This window comes from Schistocerca americana, chromosome 8 (assembly GCF_021461395.2).
Source record: "Schistocerca americana isolate TAMUIC-IGC-003095 chromosome 8, iqSchAmer2.1, whole genome shotgun sequence".
NCBI lineage: Eukaryota > Metazoa > Arthropoda > Insecta > Orthoptera > Acrididae > Schistocerca > Schistocerca americana.
In genome coordinates, this window is record NC_060126.1 from 446,609,723 (window position 1) to 446,628,022 (window position 18,300).

Sequence of the window (18,300 nt, forward strand, 5' to 3'; positions counted from 1 at the left end):
CCCCTGGAAATGTCTTACAATTTAAAACCTGGTTCCTAAATCTCTGTCTTACCATTATATAATCTATCTGATACCTTTTAGTATCTCTGGGATTCTTCCAAGTATACAACCTTCTTTCATGATTCTTGAACCTAGTGTTAGCTATGATTAAGTTGTGCTCTGTGCAAAATTCTACCAGGCGGCTTCCTCTTTCATTTCTTAGCCCCAATCCATATTCACCTACTATGTTTCCTTCTCTCCTTTTTCCTACACTCGAATTCCAGTCACACATGACTATTAAATTTTCGTCCCCCTTCACTATCTGAATAATTTTGTTTATCTCATCATACACTTCATTAATTTCTTCATCATGTGCAGAGCTAGTTGGCATATTAACTTGTACTAGTGTAGTAGGCGTGGGCTTCGTGTCTATCTTGGCCACAATAATGCGTTCACTATGCTGTTTGTAGAAGCTTACCCGCACGCCTATTTTTTTATTCATTATTAAACCTACTCCTGCATGACCTCTATTTGATTTTGTATTTATAAACCTGTATTCACCTGACGAAAAGTCTTGTTCCTCCTGCCACCGAACTTCACTAATTCCCACTATATCTAACTTTAACCTATCCATTTCCCTTTTTAAATTTTCTAATCTACCAGCTCGATTAAGGGATCTGACATTCCACGCTCCGATCTGTAGAACGCCAGTTTTCTTTCTCCTGATAGCAACATCCTCTTGGGTAGTCCCTGCCTGTAGATCCGAATGGGGGACTATTTTACCTCCAGAATATTTGACCCAAGAGTACGCCACCATCAATAAGCTTACAGTAAAGCTGCATGCCCTCGGGAAAAATTACGGCTGTAGTTTCCCCTTGCTTTCAACTCGCAGTACCAGCACAGAAAGGCTGTTTTGGTTAGTGTTACAAGGCCAGATCAGTCAATCATCCAGACTGTTGCCCCTGCAACTACTGAAAAGGCTGGGAATGGATATCGCTCTCATTTGAAAGAATTGCAGCTGCTGGTCCAGGATAAACCTTTCTGCATCTTTGTTTTTGTTCCCCAGCTTTTGCAGACTCAGTTCAGTGGGAAGTGACTCCAGATTTATGTTCTAGTGACCACTTCTCAGTGTGGATTTGTCTGCCTCCTAGGACAGTGGCCAGAGACCACGCAGATGGCTGATACAAAGGGCAAATTGGTTACAGTACAGTTGACAGGCTATTTTTAAATGAAAGGATTGTGCAGAAGAGGTGGTGGCCCATATCATTCATGAGATCCAAAGGGCTGCCACAGAGTCCATCCTCAGGTCTAGTAACCACCTCAGATGATGGCCTGTACCTTGGTGGAATGACGACTGTCGATTGGCAATCGGGGCCAGACGGACAGCTCTGCGGAACTTCAAACAGTGCCCCACTATAGACAGCCTTCATGCCTTCAGGTCTGTGAGAGCACATGCAAGGTGTGTGATCAAAGAACGGAAGAGGGCTTTCTGCGGGGAATTCACAACTTCCATTAATCGGTCCACTTCCACTGCGCACATTTGGGAATCAATAAGATGGATTTCAGGCAAGGGTAGTCAAAGTCCCCTTACGGCCTTGTCAAATAATGGGGTCTCGGTGGACACTTCTTTACCGTTACTAAGTCATCCACACAAGCTCCTGCTGTTCAGGCATTCTGTCAGGCTGCAGAGATGGGAAAGCTCAATTTCTTCTCACGTAATGAGGAAGTCTACAACCTTCCATTCTCCATGTGGGAACTGGAATCGGCTTTATCTGCAGCCACAGATACTGCTCCAGGACCCGATGAGATTCGTTATACCGTGCTTCATCATCTGTGCCCTGAAGCGAAACGTCAGCTCCTCTCTTGTTTAAATCAGATCTGGTTTGATGGACAGTACCCACATGACTTGGGAGGAGGCAATATTAATCCCATTTCTGGATACCAGGCAAGGACCGTAGCACCCCCAACAGTTATCGGAGTGTCGGCCTTACCAGTTGTATGGGTAAGACTCTTCAACGCATGGTCAACTGCCACCTTGTCTGGCTGCTAGAGTCCCTGTGCAGTTTCAGGCGTTACCGTTCCATTCTTGACAACTTAATTCTACTGGAGACAGTGATACAGGAGTCCTTCTTATGCCGAAACCATTTAGTTTGTGTGTTTTTTGACCTCGAAAAAGCATATGACAGCACTTGGAGGTACAACTTCCCTCGCCAACTTCATGAATGAGAACTACGTGGACTCACATTTGAGAGGACGACGGTTCAATCCCGCGTCCGGCCATCCTGATTTAGGTTTTCCGTGATTTCCCTAAATCGCTTCAGGCAAATGCCGGGATGGTTCCTTTGAAAGGACACGGCCGACTTCCTTCCCCGTCCTTCCCTAATCCGATGAGACCGATGACCTCACTGTTTGGTCTCTTCCCCCAAACAATCCAATCCAATCCAATCCAATCCAACTACGTGGACGCCTGCCGCTTCTGGTCCAATCCTTTCTCAAGGGCTGGCGTTTTCGTTATCGCATTGGCGATGCCATGTCTGATTGCTTTGTTCAGGAGAATGGTGTACCCCAGGGCAGTGTCATCAGTGTCACATTGTTTGCCATCACTATCAATGGCATTTCCTCTGCAATCAGGAGCCCTGTCAAATGCTGTTTGTTTGTGGATGACTTTGTAATCTTCTACTCTTCCTCTGATCTTAAGATGACGACAACGAGGCAGCTACAGCTGACCATTAGGAGGCTGGAAACCTGGGCCTAGACAACTGGTTTTCAGTTCTCATCTGAGAAGACTGTTTGTGTCAATTTTAATTGCGCTCATTGAAGTTTTAACCAACCAGAGCTTACAACGGTGGACCGTATTTTACGTTTTCAAGACACTGTGCTCTTTTTGGTTTATTATTTGACATGGCTCCCACACGTGAAAGGCCTGCGAACAAAGGGCTTCCGGTTGTTTAAAATTTTGAAATGCCTTGGTGGAAAACTTGGGGAGCTTACAGGTCCGGCTCCAGCAGTTTTTTAGGGCATTTGTTCGATCAAACTTAGACTATGGCAGCATGGTCTATGGATTGGCCCGTCCTTCCTACCTTTGGGTGTTAGATGCTGTACACCACGAGGACATTCAGATATCGACTGGAGCCTTTCGAACCCATCCAGTTCAGAGTCTGTGTGCAGAGGCTGGTGAACCACCACTCTGAATTTGGCGACGTATCCTTTTGGCTTGACAGGCGCTGAAAATCTCAGCGTTACCTCAGTCATTGGCATTTAGTTCGGTGATCCAACCCATCTTTGAACAACTGTTCGGGAATCGGCCACATGTGACTCAGCCATTTGGTATAAGTGCTATGGACTGTCTCATGGAACTGGATCTCTCGGGCATGAAAATACACGCCCAGGGATGGAATGCACTGCCGCCTTGGTGTCTTCAGAGGCCCAAAGTGATTTTAAGCTTGACATGGTACATGAAAAGTTGTACTCCACATATGGTTTTCACAACTTTGTTTTCATCTGTTTTAAGTATGTACCATAGTTTTATCATTATTTATACAGATGGATCCCAGAAAGAGAATGCTCTTGGTTGTTCTGTGGTTTTCCCTGATAGGGTTTTTGAAGTGCGTCTTCCAGAACAATTTACAAATAGTGATGCGGAGTTATATGACATTCTGATGGCACTAGAGGGTTCACAGACATCACTGTACAAGTTTTCTTGTCTGTTCTGACTCTCTTAGCTCACTGCAAGCACTTCACCAAATGTATCCGGTAGCCCGTTGATTCAGCTCATCCATGACGCCTTACAGCGGCTCCAATGCCATGGCAAGGTGGTGATCGTTTGCTGGGTATCTGCTGCCGTTGGGATACAGGGTAACGACATGGCTGACCAAGCTGCCAAGGAAGCATGGTGAGATGGTGCTGTCCATCAGTGTCCTATCCTGTTGCACACCATTATTTCATTTTCTGACAGATGCATCATGCATCAGTGGGAGACTGAATGGTTGCAGGTGTCAGATAACAAACTGAGGTCACTCAAATCAACCACAAAGGCTTGGTGGACTTCGCGTCAGCCTCGCCGCTGGAAGGAGGTTTTGCTTACCAGACTGCACATCGGGTATAGCCCTTTCACACGTGGCTTCCTCCTCCGGCAGGAGGATCCACCATTCTGTGAAGTTTGTGGTGTGCTGCTTTCGGTTCAGCATATTGTGGCTATGTGTGCCCTGTATACTGATATTAGGGCAGCTCTGTCTTGCTGAAGATCTGACCTCGCAGGTACTGATACCAGTTACATTTGACCAGATTTCATGTTGACTTTTCATCAGGGCGCTGATGACCATGATGTCGAGCTCGCCCTCAACCCAAATCATCATCATCACGGCTATCCTCTTATACCTTTAAAACAGATTTGAGGTATTGTCCACTGCTGAAAGAACATCTGAGCCAGCAAGGGGTGTCTCGTTAAGACTGGGACCAATGTTCCTGAAAGACCCGGACAATTGTAGAGTGTGGGATACTGTGCATTGGGAGCTCCAAAATAAGGTGGGGAGGGGGGTCACGTCCGAAATATGGAGGTGGCTCTACTGGCAGTGATTGAATATGCATGATGCCTGCTGCCTGGGCTCAGAGGCCTATTGGCAAGCTGCTTTGGTGAAGACAGCCTTGCTTCTGGGTGAAAGCAGAGCTAGCATATTGTAGCATCATTCCCAGAACCAGTCATGATCTTTTGCTTTGGAGCAGAGTGGAAGGCTTAGAGCAGAGACTCAGATATTTTTGTCATTGTCTTGGATGCAGATTCCTCGACCTTCGCTTTTGGGTGGAGAATATAGGAGCTCCGTAATAGGTTGTGACTGTTGCCTTCTTTTATTTCTTCATTTTTTTGTCTTTGGTGTTGACATACTGCAATGTGGTATGGGCTGAATAATGGGGTGTGGAAGTGCAACACTGACTATTTTAAATAATGTAGCTGACTGGTGCACAGTTTCCTTTCACCGTAGTTTACTTTCACTGTTCACAACCCCCCAGTAATACGCATTTATAGATGGCCAGTGCACCATTGTTTTAACTTTCCATAAGCCTCATTAATAGTTTGTAGGCACACCTCCACATACTGCTACAATAGTTTACTGTTGAACATCTACAAGCAGTAAAAACTTAACCACAAAGTTCATAGTTCTTTAAGAATTTTGAAAGGTATGTATGGTGCAACACTGTCTCTGTCATTGTTTTAACACATGGCCTAATTTTGTTACACTTATTTCACTGATGCATTGTTGTTGATCTAACCAATACAGATTCCTTGTCTGAAACTCTGCCATGGACTGACTGTCTCGGGACCAAAAATTGGGCCCTTATATATCCTCACAATAATAGGTGCTGAAACTACAGATTGTTTGAAGTTTAATTTATCAAAATTACAATTAAAACTTGACTCGTTAAATAAAATGAATATATCGAAAAGTCTGTTCTTTTCGACAGTTTTCTCTACTAAAAGGTTTTGCGAAATTATTTGTTTAAATCGTGAAATTAACATATATAGTTACACAAACAATACTTTTGACAAAACTGTTAATTAATTTGGAATTAATTACAGGCAGGGTTTGCTACCATATTTGTGAATAGAGTGAAATAAATACTTAAAGAATGCTAGTGTTTTGTCTTCCAAATGTATATAATTATTATAGAATTTATATTTGTTTATAAGTCAACAATAGAATTTAAGTTACAAAAGAATTACTGATTTCACCCAGTAGCAACAAATACTAACTAGGCATAATCGAAATAAATTAGAAAATCAATTGCATACATAAAACTAAGCACAAAATTAGATCTTGTTTTATAGTCTTTAAAACTGAGGGCCAACCTTTCTCTTTTATGTAAATGCAGATTATACTCACGTATGTTAATGGTAGTTAATTCAAAAAATGAAAAATGAATTTTAAAGAGGCAGGTGGCAAAACAAGAGGCAAAGTAAAATTATTCCGGCTTGCTTCGTCACAAGGTCAGGCAGGATGTTGCTACTAAGGTAACAGAACATGTGGTATGCACATTTGGATTTTTTTTAGGACTGAGAAATACCTCCACACACCCAATATTATACATTTTAATTTCAGGCAGGGACACCTACTATTTCAGTTAATTAAAGAGAGTAGCTTTCGTCATAGCAGACTGGTGAAAGAAAATTATAATACATTATGGATGTCCAATAAGTAATGTAGCACATTTTTTCTGAAAGCAGGTTTTTTTAATTCAGTTTTCCAATGCACCATATTATTCTCCATTCTTTTGGCTATAGAATCCTATTCTTCAACATAATCTCCAGTCAATGTGATGGCGCTATGCTACGTTACTGGGAGGGCCTGTGTACCCACGTGGTACCACTCTACTGGTCGATGTTGGAGCCAACGTCTTGTTGCATCAATAACGACCTCGGTGTGCACCTTTCGTTGGACTAAACAGATGGAAGTGGGAAGGTGTGAGATATGGGCTGCAGGGTGGATGGGGATGAACAATCCAATGAAGATTTATGAGCTCCTCTTGGCTGCATTGCATTTTAATGGAGGAGGAGACATGCATTTGCATTTTTGTGGCAACGAACATGCTGAAGCATTTCTTCAATTTCCTGAGGGTAGCACAATACAATCATTGCACCATGAGGGAGGACATTATACAGAACAACCCCTTCGGAGTCCCAGAAACCTGTCACAATGACCTAAAATCTGAGGCCACGGCTTTAAACTTTTTATTGAGAGGAGAGGCAGTGTGGCACCACGTCATGGATTGCCGTTTTGTTTGAAGTTCGAGATGGTGAACCCATGTGTAATGGCCTGTGAAGATATTTGACAAAATCTTGTCAGATCAGCCTTGTAATGCACAAGAAATTCTGTTAGATGTCCTTTATTGACTTTACGGTCTTCTGTTAGATGGCAAGGAATGCAGTGCACACACTCCTTTCAGTACCCCACTGGTGGAAAAGTGTGTCAGCACCGTCAGCAGAGATATCCAGCTGTGCAGTTAGTTTGATTGTGAACCGCCGATCGCCTTGAATGAAATTGTCTGCATCTTCCAACATTGCAGGAGTCACAGGTGTGTGCAGCCGGCTAGCACTGAGAGATCGGACAGGTTCACTATGCTTCTGTTCACTGTCAGATCTCCACAGACATTCTGCAAGCACCAATGAATATCTGCGATTCTCCAGTTTTCTGCAAAAAGAAACTCTGCTTGGAATGCACCTCTGTTACGGATGCAATTTTTTTGAAGGTTACGTATATTACTGCCACCTATCAGAACTTAATGGAACTGTAGGGGCTGAAGTGGGAATATTCCATGATGTTCTACAGCAAATTCCACATTCTTTCAACCAAAGTTGGCTGAGAAAATAAATATGTTGCATTACTTCTCAATTACCCCTCCTAGTATTAGTTAACTGCTGGAACATCTATACAAACTTCCCAACTGTTGTCTCTCTTATAATCGCTAACAGTGCGCACGTAGTACTAGGGACAGAAAGCTGGCAGAAGCCAGATGTTACTAGCAGTGAAATTCTAAATTCCAACTGGAATGTATATTGCAAAGGAATGTTGAAAACTGGTTTTGGAGGTATATCCATAGCTGGAAAAGTATGATAATATTTGGGGAGTTTAGTAAAGACTCAAAAAAAATTGCAAAATAATTAGTGTGGAGGTAAGTGTTATAGGAAGATCAAACGTGTTCATCCAATGCTTTTAAGATCCTGTACCTCAGTAACAATAGTGGTGGAACATTTGAAGAGAAACTTGGAAAAGATTTCATGTAAATTTCATGTCATTTTGTATTATTAGGTGCAGATTTCAGCTTCTCAGTTGTAGACTGGGAGACATGGGTGATTACAGCTGCTCGTAGGGACAGGGAATCATGTGAAATTATTCTGAATGCTTTGGCCAAAAATTACCTTGCGCAGCTAATCAGAGAACTGACTGATAAAGACAATCTACTTGGTCTCCTGATCACCAACAGGCCTGAACTTTTCAGCTCAGCTAGCATAAAGCAGGGGATCAGCATCACTGAATGTGCCTGTAAATAGAAATATAAAGAAGGGTATGAAGGTATTCGTGGAGACAAAGAGTGAAAAAAGAAGAATAATTTTGTCACTTGGGATGGTCATTGAAAAATTCGTCTCCAGGGCCCAAAAATATTGAACATCAATGGATAAAGGTAAAGAGTATTTTACAAATGCACTAGAGAGATAGGTATGTGCTGAGCGAAGTTGAGAGGGGTGAGAAAGACACACCATGATTCGACAGATGCGTTAGAAAGCTGCTATGAGCCTCATTGTAAATTTAAACAGAGCAAAAGCATCACAGACCGACGGAAACTAAACAAAACTATAATTAGCGTAAGAAGAGCCATGCATGAACCACTCAACAGATTTGGAAGTAAAATTCTACCCACTGACTTGACAGAAAATCCTATGAAATAGCAATCTTAAGTCAGTAAATAAATTAAAGCCCTCTGTCCGAAGACTCTGGGACTATAATGGCATCGATATGGAGGATGACAGAGAGAATGCCAAAATACTAAATGACTTTTTGCAGAAAATGTTTTACTGGGGCTGTTAATACTGTTGTTCCTCCTATAAATCATCAAGCATCGCACAAGTGCCAGAATGACAGATATCGAACTCAGTGACCATAAGATTCAAAAACAATTGAAAATGTTTGACTGGGGAAAGGCCTGTGGACCTGAAGTAATACTAGTAAAATTCTACATAGGGAATGTGATACAGCAGGCTCCTCATCTAGCAAAAGTGTACTTCCTTAGGTCACTGGAGAAGTTGTTGTTGTTGTTGTTGTTGTGGTCTTCAGTCCTGAGACTGGTTTGATGCAGCTCTCCATGCTACTCTATCCTGTGCAAGCTTCTTCATCTCCCAGTACCTACTACAACCTACATCTTTCTGAATCTGCTTAGTGTATTGATCTCTTGGTCTCCCTCTACGATTTTTACCCTCCACGCTGCCCTCCAATGCTAAATTTGTGATCCCTTGATGCCTCAAAACATGTCCTACCAACCAATCCCTTCTTCTAGTCAAGTTGTGCCACAAACTTCTCTTCTCCCCAATCCTATTCAATACCTCCTCATTAGTTACGTGATCTACCCACCTTATCTTCAGTATTCTTCTGTAGCACCACATTTCGAAAGCTTCTATTCTCTTCTTGTCCAGACTGGTTGTCGTCCATGTTTCACTTCCATACATGGCTACACTCCATACAAATACTTTCAGAAACGACTTCCTGACACTTAAATCTATACTCGATGTTAACAAATTTCTCTTCTCCAGAAACGATTTCCTTGCCATTGCCAGTCTACATTTTATATCCTCACTACTTCGACCATCATCAGTTATTTTACTCCCTAAATAGCAAAACTCCTTTAGTACTTTAAGTGTCTCATTTCCTAATCTAATCCCCTCAGCATAACCCGATTTAATTTGACTACATTCCATTATCCTCGTTTTGCTTTTGTTGATGTTCATCTTATATCCTCCTTTCAAGACACTGTCCATTCCGTTCAACTGCTCTTCCAAGTCCTTTGCTGTCTCTGACAGAATTACAGTGTCATCGGCGAACCTCAAAGTTTTTACTTCTTCTCCATGAATTTTAATACCTACTCCGAATTTTTCTTTTGTTTCCTTTACTGCTTGCTCAATATACAGATTGAATAACATCGGGGAGAGGCTACAACCCTGTCTCACTCCTTTTCCAAACATTGCTTCCCTTTCATGCCCCTCGACTCTTGTAACTGCCATCTGGTTTCTGTACAAATTGTAAATAGCCTTTCGCTCCATGTATTTTATCCCTGCCACCTTCAGAATTTGAAAAAGAGTATTCCAGTTAACGTTGTCAAAAGCTTTCTCTAAGTCTACAAATGCTAGAAACGTAGGTTTGCCTTTTCTTAATCCTTCTTCTAAGATAAGTCGTAAGGTTAGTATTGCCTCACGTGTTCCAACATTTCTACGGAATCCAAACTGATCTTCCCCGAGGTCCTCTTCTACCAGTTTTTCCATTCATCTGTAAAGAATTCACGTTAGTATTTTGCAGCTGTGACTTATTAAACTGATAGTTCGGTAATTTTCACATCTGTCAACACCTGCTTTCTTTGGGATTGGAATTATTATATTCTTCTTGAAGTCTGTGGGTATTTCGCCTGTCTCATACTTGCTCACCAGATGGTAGAGTTTTGTCATGACTGGCTCTCCCAAGGCCATCAGTAGTTCTAATGGAATGTTGTCTACTCCCGGGGCCTTGTTTCGACTCAGGTCTTTCAGTGCTCTGTCAAACTCTTCACACAGTATCTTATCTCTCATTTCATCTTCATCTACATCCTCTTCCTTTCCATAATATTGTCCTCAAGTACATCGCCCTTGTATAAACCCTCTATATACTCCTTCCACCTTTCTGCCTTCCCTTCTTTGCTTAGAACTGGGTTGCCATCTGAGCTCTTGATATTCATACAAGTGGTTCTCTTCTCTCCAAAGGTCTCTTTAATTTTCCTGTAGGCAGTATCTATCTTACCCCTAGTGAGACAAGCCTCTACATCCTTACATTTGTCCTCTAGCCATCCCTGCTTAGCCATTTTGCACTTCCTGTCGATCTCATTTTTGAGAAGTTTGTATTCCTTTTTGCCTGCTTCATTTACTGCATTTTTATATTTTCTCCTTTCATCAATTAAATTCAATATTTCTTCTGTTACCCAAGGATTTCTATTAGCCCTCGTCTTTTTACCTACGTGATCCCCTGCTGCCTTCACTACTTCATCCCTCAGAGCTACCCATTCTTCTTCTACTGTATTTATTTCCCCCATTCCTGTCAATTGTTCCCTTATGCTCTCCCTGAAACTCTCTACAACCTCTGGTTCTTTCAGTTTATCCAGGTCCCATCTCCTTAAATTCCCGCCTTTTTGCAGTTTCTTCAGTTTCTGCAGTTCATAGCCAATAGATTGTGGTCAGAATCCACATCTGCCCCTGGAAATGTCTTACAATTTATAACCTGGTTCCTAAATCTCTGTCTTACCATTATATAATCTATCTGATACCTTTTAGTATCTCCGGGATTCTTCCAGGTATACAACCTACAATGCCGGAAGACCTGAGGAGGATCAGTGCCTGTAGCAGGGATTGACAGGTGACCCTCAACATAAACAAATTAAACAAATGTAATGTAATAAAAGTGGAGATAACATGATCATCAGAGAATCACTGGAAGTAGTCACATCCATAAATTATCTCGGAGCATACATACCAAGCTATATAAAGGGGAACAACCACATAAAACAAATTGCAGATAAAGCAGATGCCAGATTTGTATTTCTTTGAAAGGATTCTCAGGATGTATAGTTAATGTCCAGAGAAAGTAGCTTACAAGACCCTTGTTAGACCAATAGTTGAATATTGCTAGTCTGTCTGGGATCCATACCAGACAGTGTAGATTGAGGAAATAGAAGAGACCCAGTGAAGAGCAGCATATTTCCTTACAGATTAATTTAATGCGTGTAAAAGCAACATGAAGGTGCACAGCCAATTCACACAGCAGACACTGCATGAGAGGTATTCTACATCACGATGTGATTTAAAGAGTCAACGAGCGTATTTGTTCGGTACACTAAATATCCCCTACCATACACCATAAGGTGGCTTATGGAGTATTAATGTAGCTGAAGTTCACAATCTTTTAGCCCTAATAAAAGACAATAAAACATCTTGTATTACTCATTCTGTGTGAGCAGGCAATGAAGGTAATGTGATATGTAACAATTGTGATGAGTACAGGAATGCTCATTCTTCAGCTTGACAGCTGTCTTTTAATTGATTTGCTCGTCAGCATACTTTTGATCACAGCTATTGTAAAGGCAGTTTGCATTTCTAACTTTCCTCTTCTCCCTCCATTCATCAGCTGCTCTGTGTGCTATTTTATTGCTTTCAACGTTGTCTTGGAACTACTTTGTCCTTTGTAACGGTTGAAAACATCCACTTTTGTTGTTGGAAGCTTGAAGTCTGGTACTGCAGGTTTTTGTAGGTGCTTGCCAGTCTGTGTTCCTCTGTGCTCTAGATAAATATAAAGGCTTTATGAAAATACTTTCCATGTATTTCACACCTGTTTTAAAGTAAATTCTCTAATATGTTTTTCTCCTGTTAAGACATATAATACACTTATTTTTCAAATGTTTTACAGGCAGCGCCATGTAGCAGCTGCTCAGAAGAGGGAACTTGGAGACTTCAACAGTGTCCAGGAAATCATGTCTGAAGAGTTTGAGGACAACAACATTTCTGCAGTTCCTAGCTGACGAGAGGTTATTCCCTCCAGACAAAACGTATTTCTGCCTTAAACAGAACCTGCAGAACTGTTACAAAAAGCCACAGAGTGACTTGTTAGCTGTACAACATCAAAGTGTCGTACTGTAAATAGTGGCATTCTGAAAAGACAGACAAGTGAAATGTTGTCTTGCCAAGTGCTGACACACAATATCATGACAAAATTCTCTTTTGCGATTCTCTTTTGTGAATAAAATTATTTTGTCTAAAGGCTTGTGAATTATTTATTATTATTATTATTATTATTATTATTATTTTTGAGCTTTTCCTCATTACAGAGGCTTATCTCCAACATAATAATTTACTTGGAAATTACAATACAAACAATAAACGTTCTTAAACTATATTTTCAAAATATTCCTCCAGGTGAATTATATGACTTCAAATCAATACAGTATGTTTGTTAATTTGTAAAAAAAGAACCCTCTAAAATACTAATGTCTAATCCAGTCATACTATTGGAGATTGATAATGACATCTGGTAGCAATGGTATTCTCCATGTTACTTTTACTTTGAAACCTAGTGGTTGCCTCACCTTCTTTACAGCTTGAATAAAATAACTGTGATTTACAGATTTCAGGGGCAGAGGGCAGTGTTGCTGCTAGTGTGCCACCAGCCACACTTTACAAGTCTCTGCATATACTTAAAGAATGAGCAGCACAGTGAGCAAGTTGTGCTTGAGGAAAAAACAATAATTGGCTGGCATCTGGCTCCTATCATTTGACTCGCTGAAACATCACTCTCTGCATACACTTAAAGAACAAGCAGTGTAATGATACATCCCGTTCCTTGAATGAGAGCTATCACGTCCTTAAATACGTATAAGAGAAAAGATGTTCATGACAGAGTAGTGGTTAGCACCCCACTGTGTGAGGTGTTTTAAAAACTGTAGGTGCTGATACCAGAGCTAATGAACCAGTGACTGTACAGAAGTGAGTGGCAGTCAGCGACCATAGCTGTTGAGTAGGTAGGTGTTGTGACTCGCCGATCTTTCAAAGTGCCGCCGCGCAGTTACGCGCGTCCTCTACATGCGACGCTGTCTGCCGGCCATGCAGCAGCAGTGCCACCTAAGCGGCCAGCCAGCCAGCGGCCGCTGGACTCGGACTCAGTTCTAATTTGACTGTCAAAGTGTACACATGTCTTACTTTGTTCACTTGATCTGTGACTTCCTTGTATTGTGTCGTCCTTGAAATATATTTGTTAAACTTCGAAGTTATAACAATTGGCAACAAGGATGGGATTTTTCTTTTTCATCGTTGACCCACTGGTTTCCATGGCTACTTTAGAGAAACTATTGCAAGGTCTCATAGAACAGCAAACGCTTCTCACAAATGCGATTCGTGATTTCGTCGCGGCATACTATGCAGGGCGTCTCTCGTCGTTGTCTCTCCCTCCTTTTCCTCCTTACGACGAGATGGTGGAAGACTGGTCTGACTACGAAACACGTCTTCGACAGCACTTCTTGGCATTTCATGTTGCGGACGACCAAACATGTAAGTCTCTGTTCCTTTCATGGATTTCACCTCAAATGTATCGGTTGTTGTTGCAATTGGCTCCTTTGAAAGATCCTGTGTCTTTGTCCTTTGCTGAAATGTGCTTACTTCTGTTCGTATATTTTCAAAAGCGTACACAATTGGTAGCCTCTCGTGTTGCCTTTTATCATTGTCAAAAACAACCGAATCAATCCTATCGCGCTTGGGCTGCTGAACTTCACGGCCTCAGTTGAAAGTGTCAATTTGTTACTGGCGTTCACAAAGAATCTTATGCCGATTCCATGGTACGGGGTGCTATTATCCGATCAGTGCCCAACAAAGAAGTTAGGCAATGTGCCCTTCAGTCGGCAAATCCGACTCTAGATGAAGTCCTATCCATCGCTCAGTCCTTTAAAATTTCTCACGCTGCTGGAGCGCAAATAGAGGCATGGGGTGACGTCAGGGACGTACAACCTCTGTGCGCTGTTGACGAAGCGTGTGGTGTGTCCCCGCTGGCCGACGTGGCCGCAGTACGGTCCCAAGCGCAGCCTCAGCCTAACCGTAAACAAACCTCTAAGAAACTGCAGCAAACTCCACGGCAACTTCCTTCATGTCCGCGGTGTTTTACGAAACATTCACAAGAGGATTGTCCCCAACATTGGGCCGTGTGTCACAAATGCAAAAAGATGGGTCATGTGTCATCTGTTTGCAAATCCGACCGCATACCTGATGTTCATGAACGTGGCGCTGATTCTGCTTCTGTGTTGTCTGTCAATTGTACTTCTTCCCTTTCAGGGAAGTTATTCCTCACTGTCCCCTTTCAGGGAAGCTATTTCCTCACTGTCCAAATACTTGGTCGGGATGTTTGCATGCAGGTGGTTCCTGGTTCTGCTGCCACTATCATCAATTCTCAGACGTATCTTCAGTTGGGTTCTCCAATCCTGTCACCTGTCACTAGGCAATTATGGACTTACAATAAACAGAAGATTTCTCTCTTGGAACAATTTGATGCTGAGGTATCTTACAAATCTGTCATTCGCACTGTTCCCATATTTGTGGTCGGCCATAGTAACGTGGAGAATCTTTTTGGTTTCGATGCCTTTTGCGTTTTTGGGTTCTCCATAGATGACTCTGTCAATATCGTCTCTGATGCTATTCCTTAAGCTCAATTGGATTCCTTGTCGACAACATTATTGTCCCATTTTTCTCCTGGGTTAGGCCGTGCAAACGACTTTGAAGCTCATATCATGCTCAAACCCACTGCTCGGCCTAAGTTTTTTTTTTTTTTTTTTTTTTTTTTTTGCTCGGCCCATTCCTGTGGCCCTTCGTGATCGAGTCAAACGGGAGCTGGATCGTCTCACTGCTTCATCGGTCTTGCTTCCTGTCACTTCCAGTGAGTGGTCCTCTCCTGTTGTCGTCGTTGCTAAGCCCAGTGGTGATATTCGTCTCTGTGGCGATTTCAAAGCCACTGTAAATGCTCAATGCCTCATTGACACTTACCCTATGCCTCGAGCTGAAGAATTGTTCACTAAACTTGCTGGAGGCCAGTATTTTTCTAAACCTGACCTGTCAGAAGCTTATCATCAACTTCCTCTCGACGCTGCTTCCCGGCAGTTTCTGGTCCTTAACACGCCTTTTGGCCTCTATCAATACCAACGATTGCCATTCGGGGTTGCCAGCGCCCCTGCTCTCTTTCAGCGATTCTTGGAACAATTATTGCTCACTGTCCCGGGGTGTATAAATTACATGGACGACATTGTTGTCACTGGCTCCACCACTGAAGAACATCTTCAGAATCTCCGCACACTTTTTCATGTCTTACAGACTGCCGGTCTTAAGTGTAATCTTCAGAAATAAAAATTTTTTCAGGCATCTATCACGTACTTCGGGTTTCAACTCTCTCGGGATGGTATTCGTCCACTTCAGCAAACTGTCACTGCGATTGATGCCCCCCTTCCTCGCCCTACATCTGTTAAGGAACTGCAGGCCTTCTTGGGGAAAATAGCATACTATCATAGGTTTTTACCGTCTGCTGCTTCGGTGGTTCAGCCGTTGCATCGCCTGTTGCATAAAAACGTGCCTTTTCACTGGTCCGCGTCATGCGATGCGGCTTTCCCGAAATTGAAGACTGCTGAAACAGGCCCCGTGCCTAGCTACTTATTGACCTGGCCAACATCTTGTTCTTGCCACAGACGCCTCTCAATACGGCGTTGGTGCAGTCCTTACGCACCGGTTTTCTGGCGGTTCTGAACAACCCGTTGCTTATGCCTCCAAAATGCTCACGGATGCCCAACAAAAGTATTCTCAAATTGAAAATGCTCTTCATAAGTTTGGTGTTTTTCTCTAGGGATCCAAATTTCATCTTGTTATGGATCACAAACACTTGTTTCCTTTTTTCATCCATCAATGTCACTTCCCGACAAGGCTGCATACCGCCTCCAGTGTTGAGCTCTTTACTTGTCTCGTTTCAATTATGAGATTCATTTCCAGCCGACGGCTCAACATGCAAATGCTGATGCACTGTCTCGCCTTCCCATGGTTCCTGATCTGGCATTCGATAGGGACGAACTTTTGTGTTTCCACCTGGATGTTGCCGAGCAGCGGGTTGTGGACGGGTTCTCCAACACCGGGGACCGGCTGGCGGCTGCTACGGGTTCTGACCCTACCATCTCCTGGATTTTACACTGTATTCAGATGGGTTGGCCAGATGGTCCATCCACTATGACTTCTGATCCGTTGCAGAACTACTAAGCTTTGCGTTACCGCCTCATGGCTAGGGATGGTGTTATCCTCCTTTCCACCGAAAATGCTTCGCCGCGTGTTGTGGTACCTGCATCTTTGCATGCTTCGGTCTTGCGCCTCCTTCACCAAGGGCACTGGGGTATCTCTCGCACAAAATCTCTGGCGCGCTGTCATGTGTACTGGCCCGGCATCGACTCTGAAATTACACACGTGGTCGCTGCCTGCGGCCCTTGTGCTTTACAGGCCGCTGCCCCGCAGTCTTCTTTGTCACCGTGGCCTTCGCCTGAGAAGCCCTGGGAGCATATTCATGCTGACTTCGTGGGACCTTTTTTAGGTACTTATTGGCTTCTTGTTATTGACGCCTACTCTAACTTTCCTTTCATTGTCCGTTGCACGTTGCCTACCACCACAGCAACCACCAATGCTCTAGCTCGCATTTTCTCTTTGGAAGGCCTTTCCTCTACTCTTGTTACTGATAATAGTCCACAATTTGCCTCTTCCAATTTTGTGGATTTTTGTGCCCGTCACGGCTGCACTTCACGTTCCCTCCGTTCCATCCACAGTCAAACGGTGAGGCTGAACGTCTGGTCCGCAAATTTAAGGCTCAGATGAGGAAACTCCTGACTTCTTCTGCTGCTGATGATGCGCTTCTCCAATTTCTGGCTTCTTACCGTTTCAGCCCCATGGGCAACCACAGCTCGGCTGAGCTCTTACATGCCCGACAGCCCCGCACGGTACTTCATCTTCTGCAGCCTTCCACCTCACGGCCGCGGGTGCCTTCGCTTGGCCGGTTCACCGCCAGCGACCTTGTATGGGTACTCGGATATGGCAGGCGCCCAAAATGGAGTCCTGGCCGATGCCTGTACAAAATCCAGATGGACACGGGTGTTGCAGTGCGTCATTCGGACCAGCTTCGGCCTCATGTGCCGGCAATGCCTGTTCCGGATGCCACTACACCACCTTCGGCTCTACCTGACGCTCGGGATCCTGGAACCTCTCATTACTCACAACGCAGTCCTGTCACCATCTTCTTGGTGCCAGCACAAGAACTGACGCCAACAGAAGACGTGCCCATGCAGGAACCAGATGACCACCATCTGTCGGAACAACCCCACTCACCACCTTCTCCTACGGACGCGGACACATCGTCCATGTCTCCTATTATAACGACCAGACTTGCTGCAACGGGCAGATTGGTGCACAGGGCCCCAGCAGATGCCACCCCAACGTCTCCTGCATTTCTGCCTGTTTTCATAGGGGACACTTCCATCAATACGGGAAGCCTCCTCCTTGAGACTTTACGGCCAGTCAAACAGCACCTATGGATGTTAGCAATCTACAGACCACCTCGATCAAGACATGTGCAAAAACTTCAAAGGGGGGAAAAGTGTTGTGACTCGCCGATCTTTCAAAGTGCCGCTGCGCAGTTACGAGCGTCCTCTACATGCGGCGCTGTCTGCCAGCCATGCAGCAGCAGCGCCACCTAAGCGGTCAGCCAACCAGCGGCCACTAGACTCGGACTCAGTTCTGATTTGATTGTTAAAGTGCACACACGTCTTTGTTTACTTGATCTGTGACTTACATGTATTGTGTCGTCCTTGAAATATATTTGTTAAACTTGAAGTTATAACAGTAGGAGTTCCACAGAGTGAGCTGTCTGGAGGAAAGAGCTCCATGAAATCTAAGAAAGCAAAATGTCAAAAATAATAAATGTATCATAATTATTAATTATGAAGTTACATATCAACTCTGTTAGGGTAGGTAGCACAGAGAGGCAG

At 43.4% G+C, this 18,300-nt stretch overlaps 1 protein-coding gene across 3 annotated transcripts in view; it reads left to right on the forward strand.

Moving 5' to 3' along the window:
- Nucleotides 1–12,517, forward strand: part of LOC124544766 (zinc finger protein 420-like) — a 165,936-nt gene extending 153,419 nt beyond the window's left edge. For all 3 annotated transcript variants that reach the window (XM_047123442.1, XM_047123444.1, XM_047123443.1), the window contains exon 17: nucleotides 12,168–12,517. In XM_047123442.1, coding sequence (XP_046979398.1) covers nucleotides 12,168–12,279 — 112 coding nt within the window. In that variant the 3' untranslated portion in view covers nucleotides 12,280–12,517. The remainder of the gene's footprint in view (nucleotides 1–12,167) is intronic.
- Nucleotides 12,518–18,300: the final 5,783 nt, after the last annotated feature.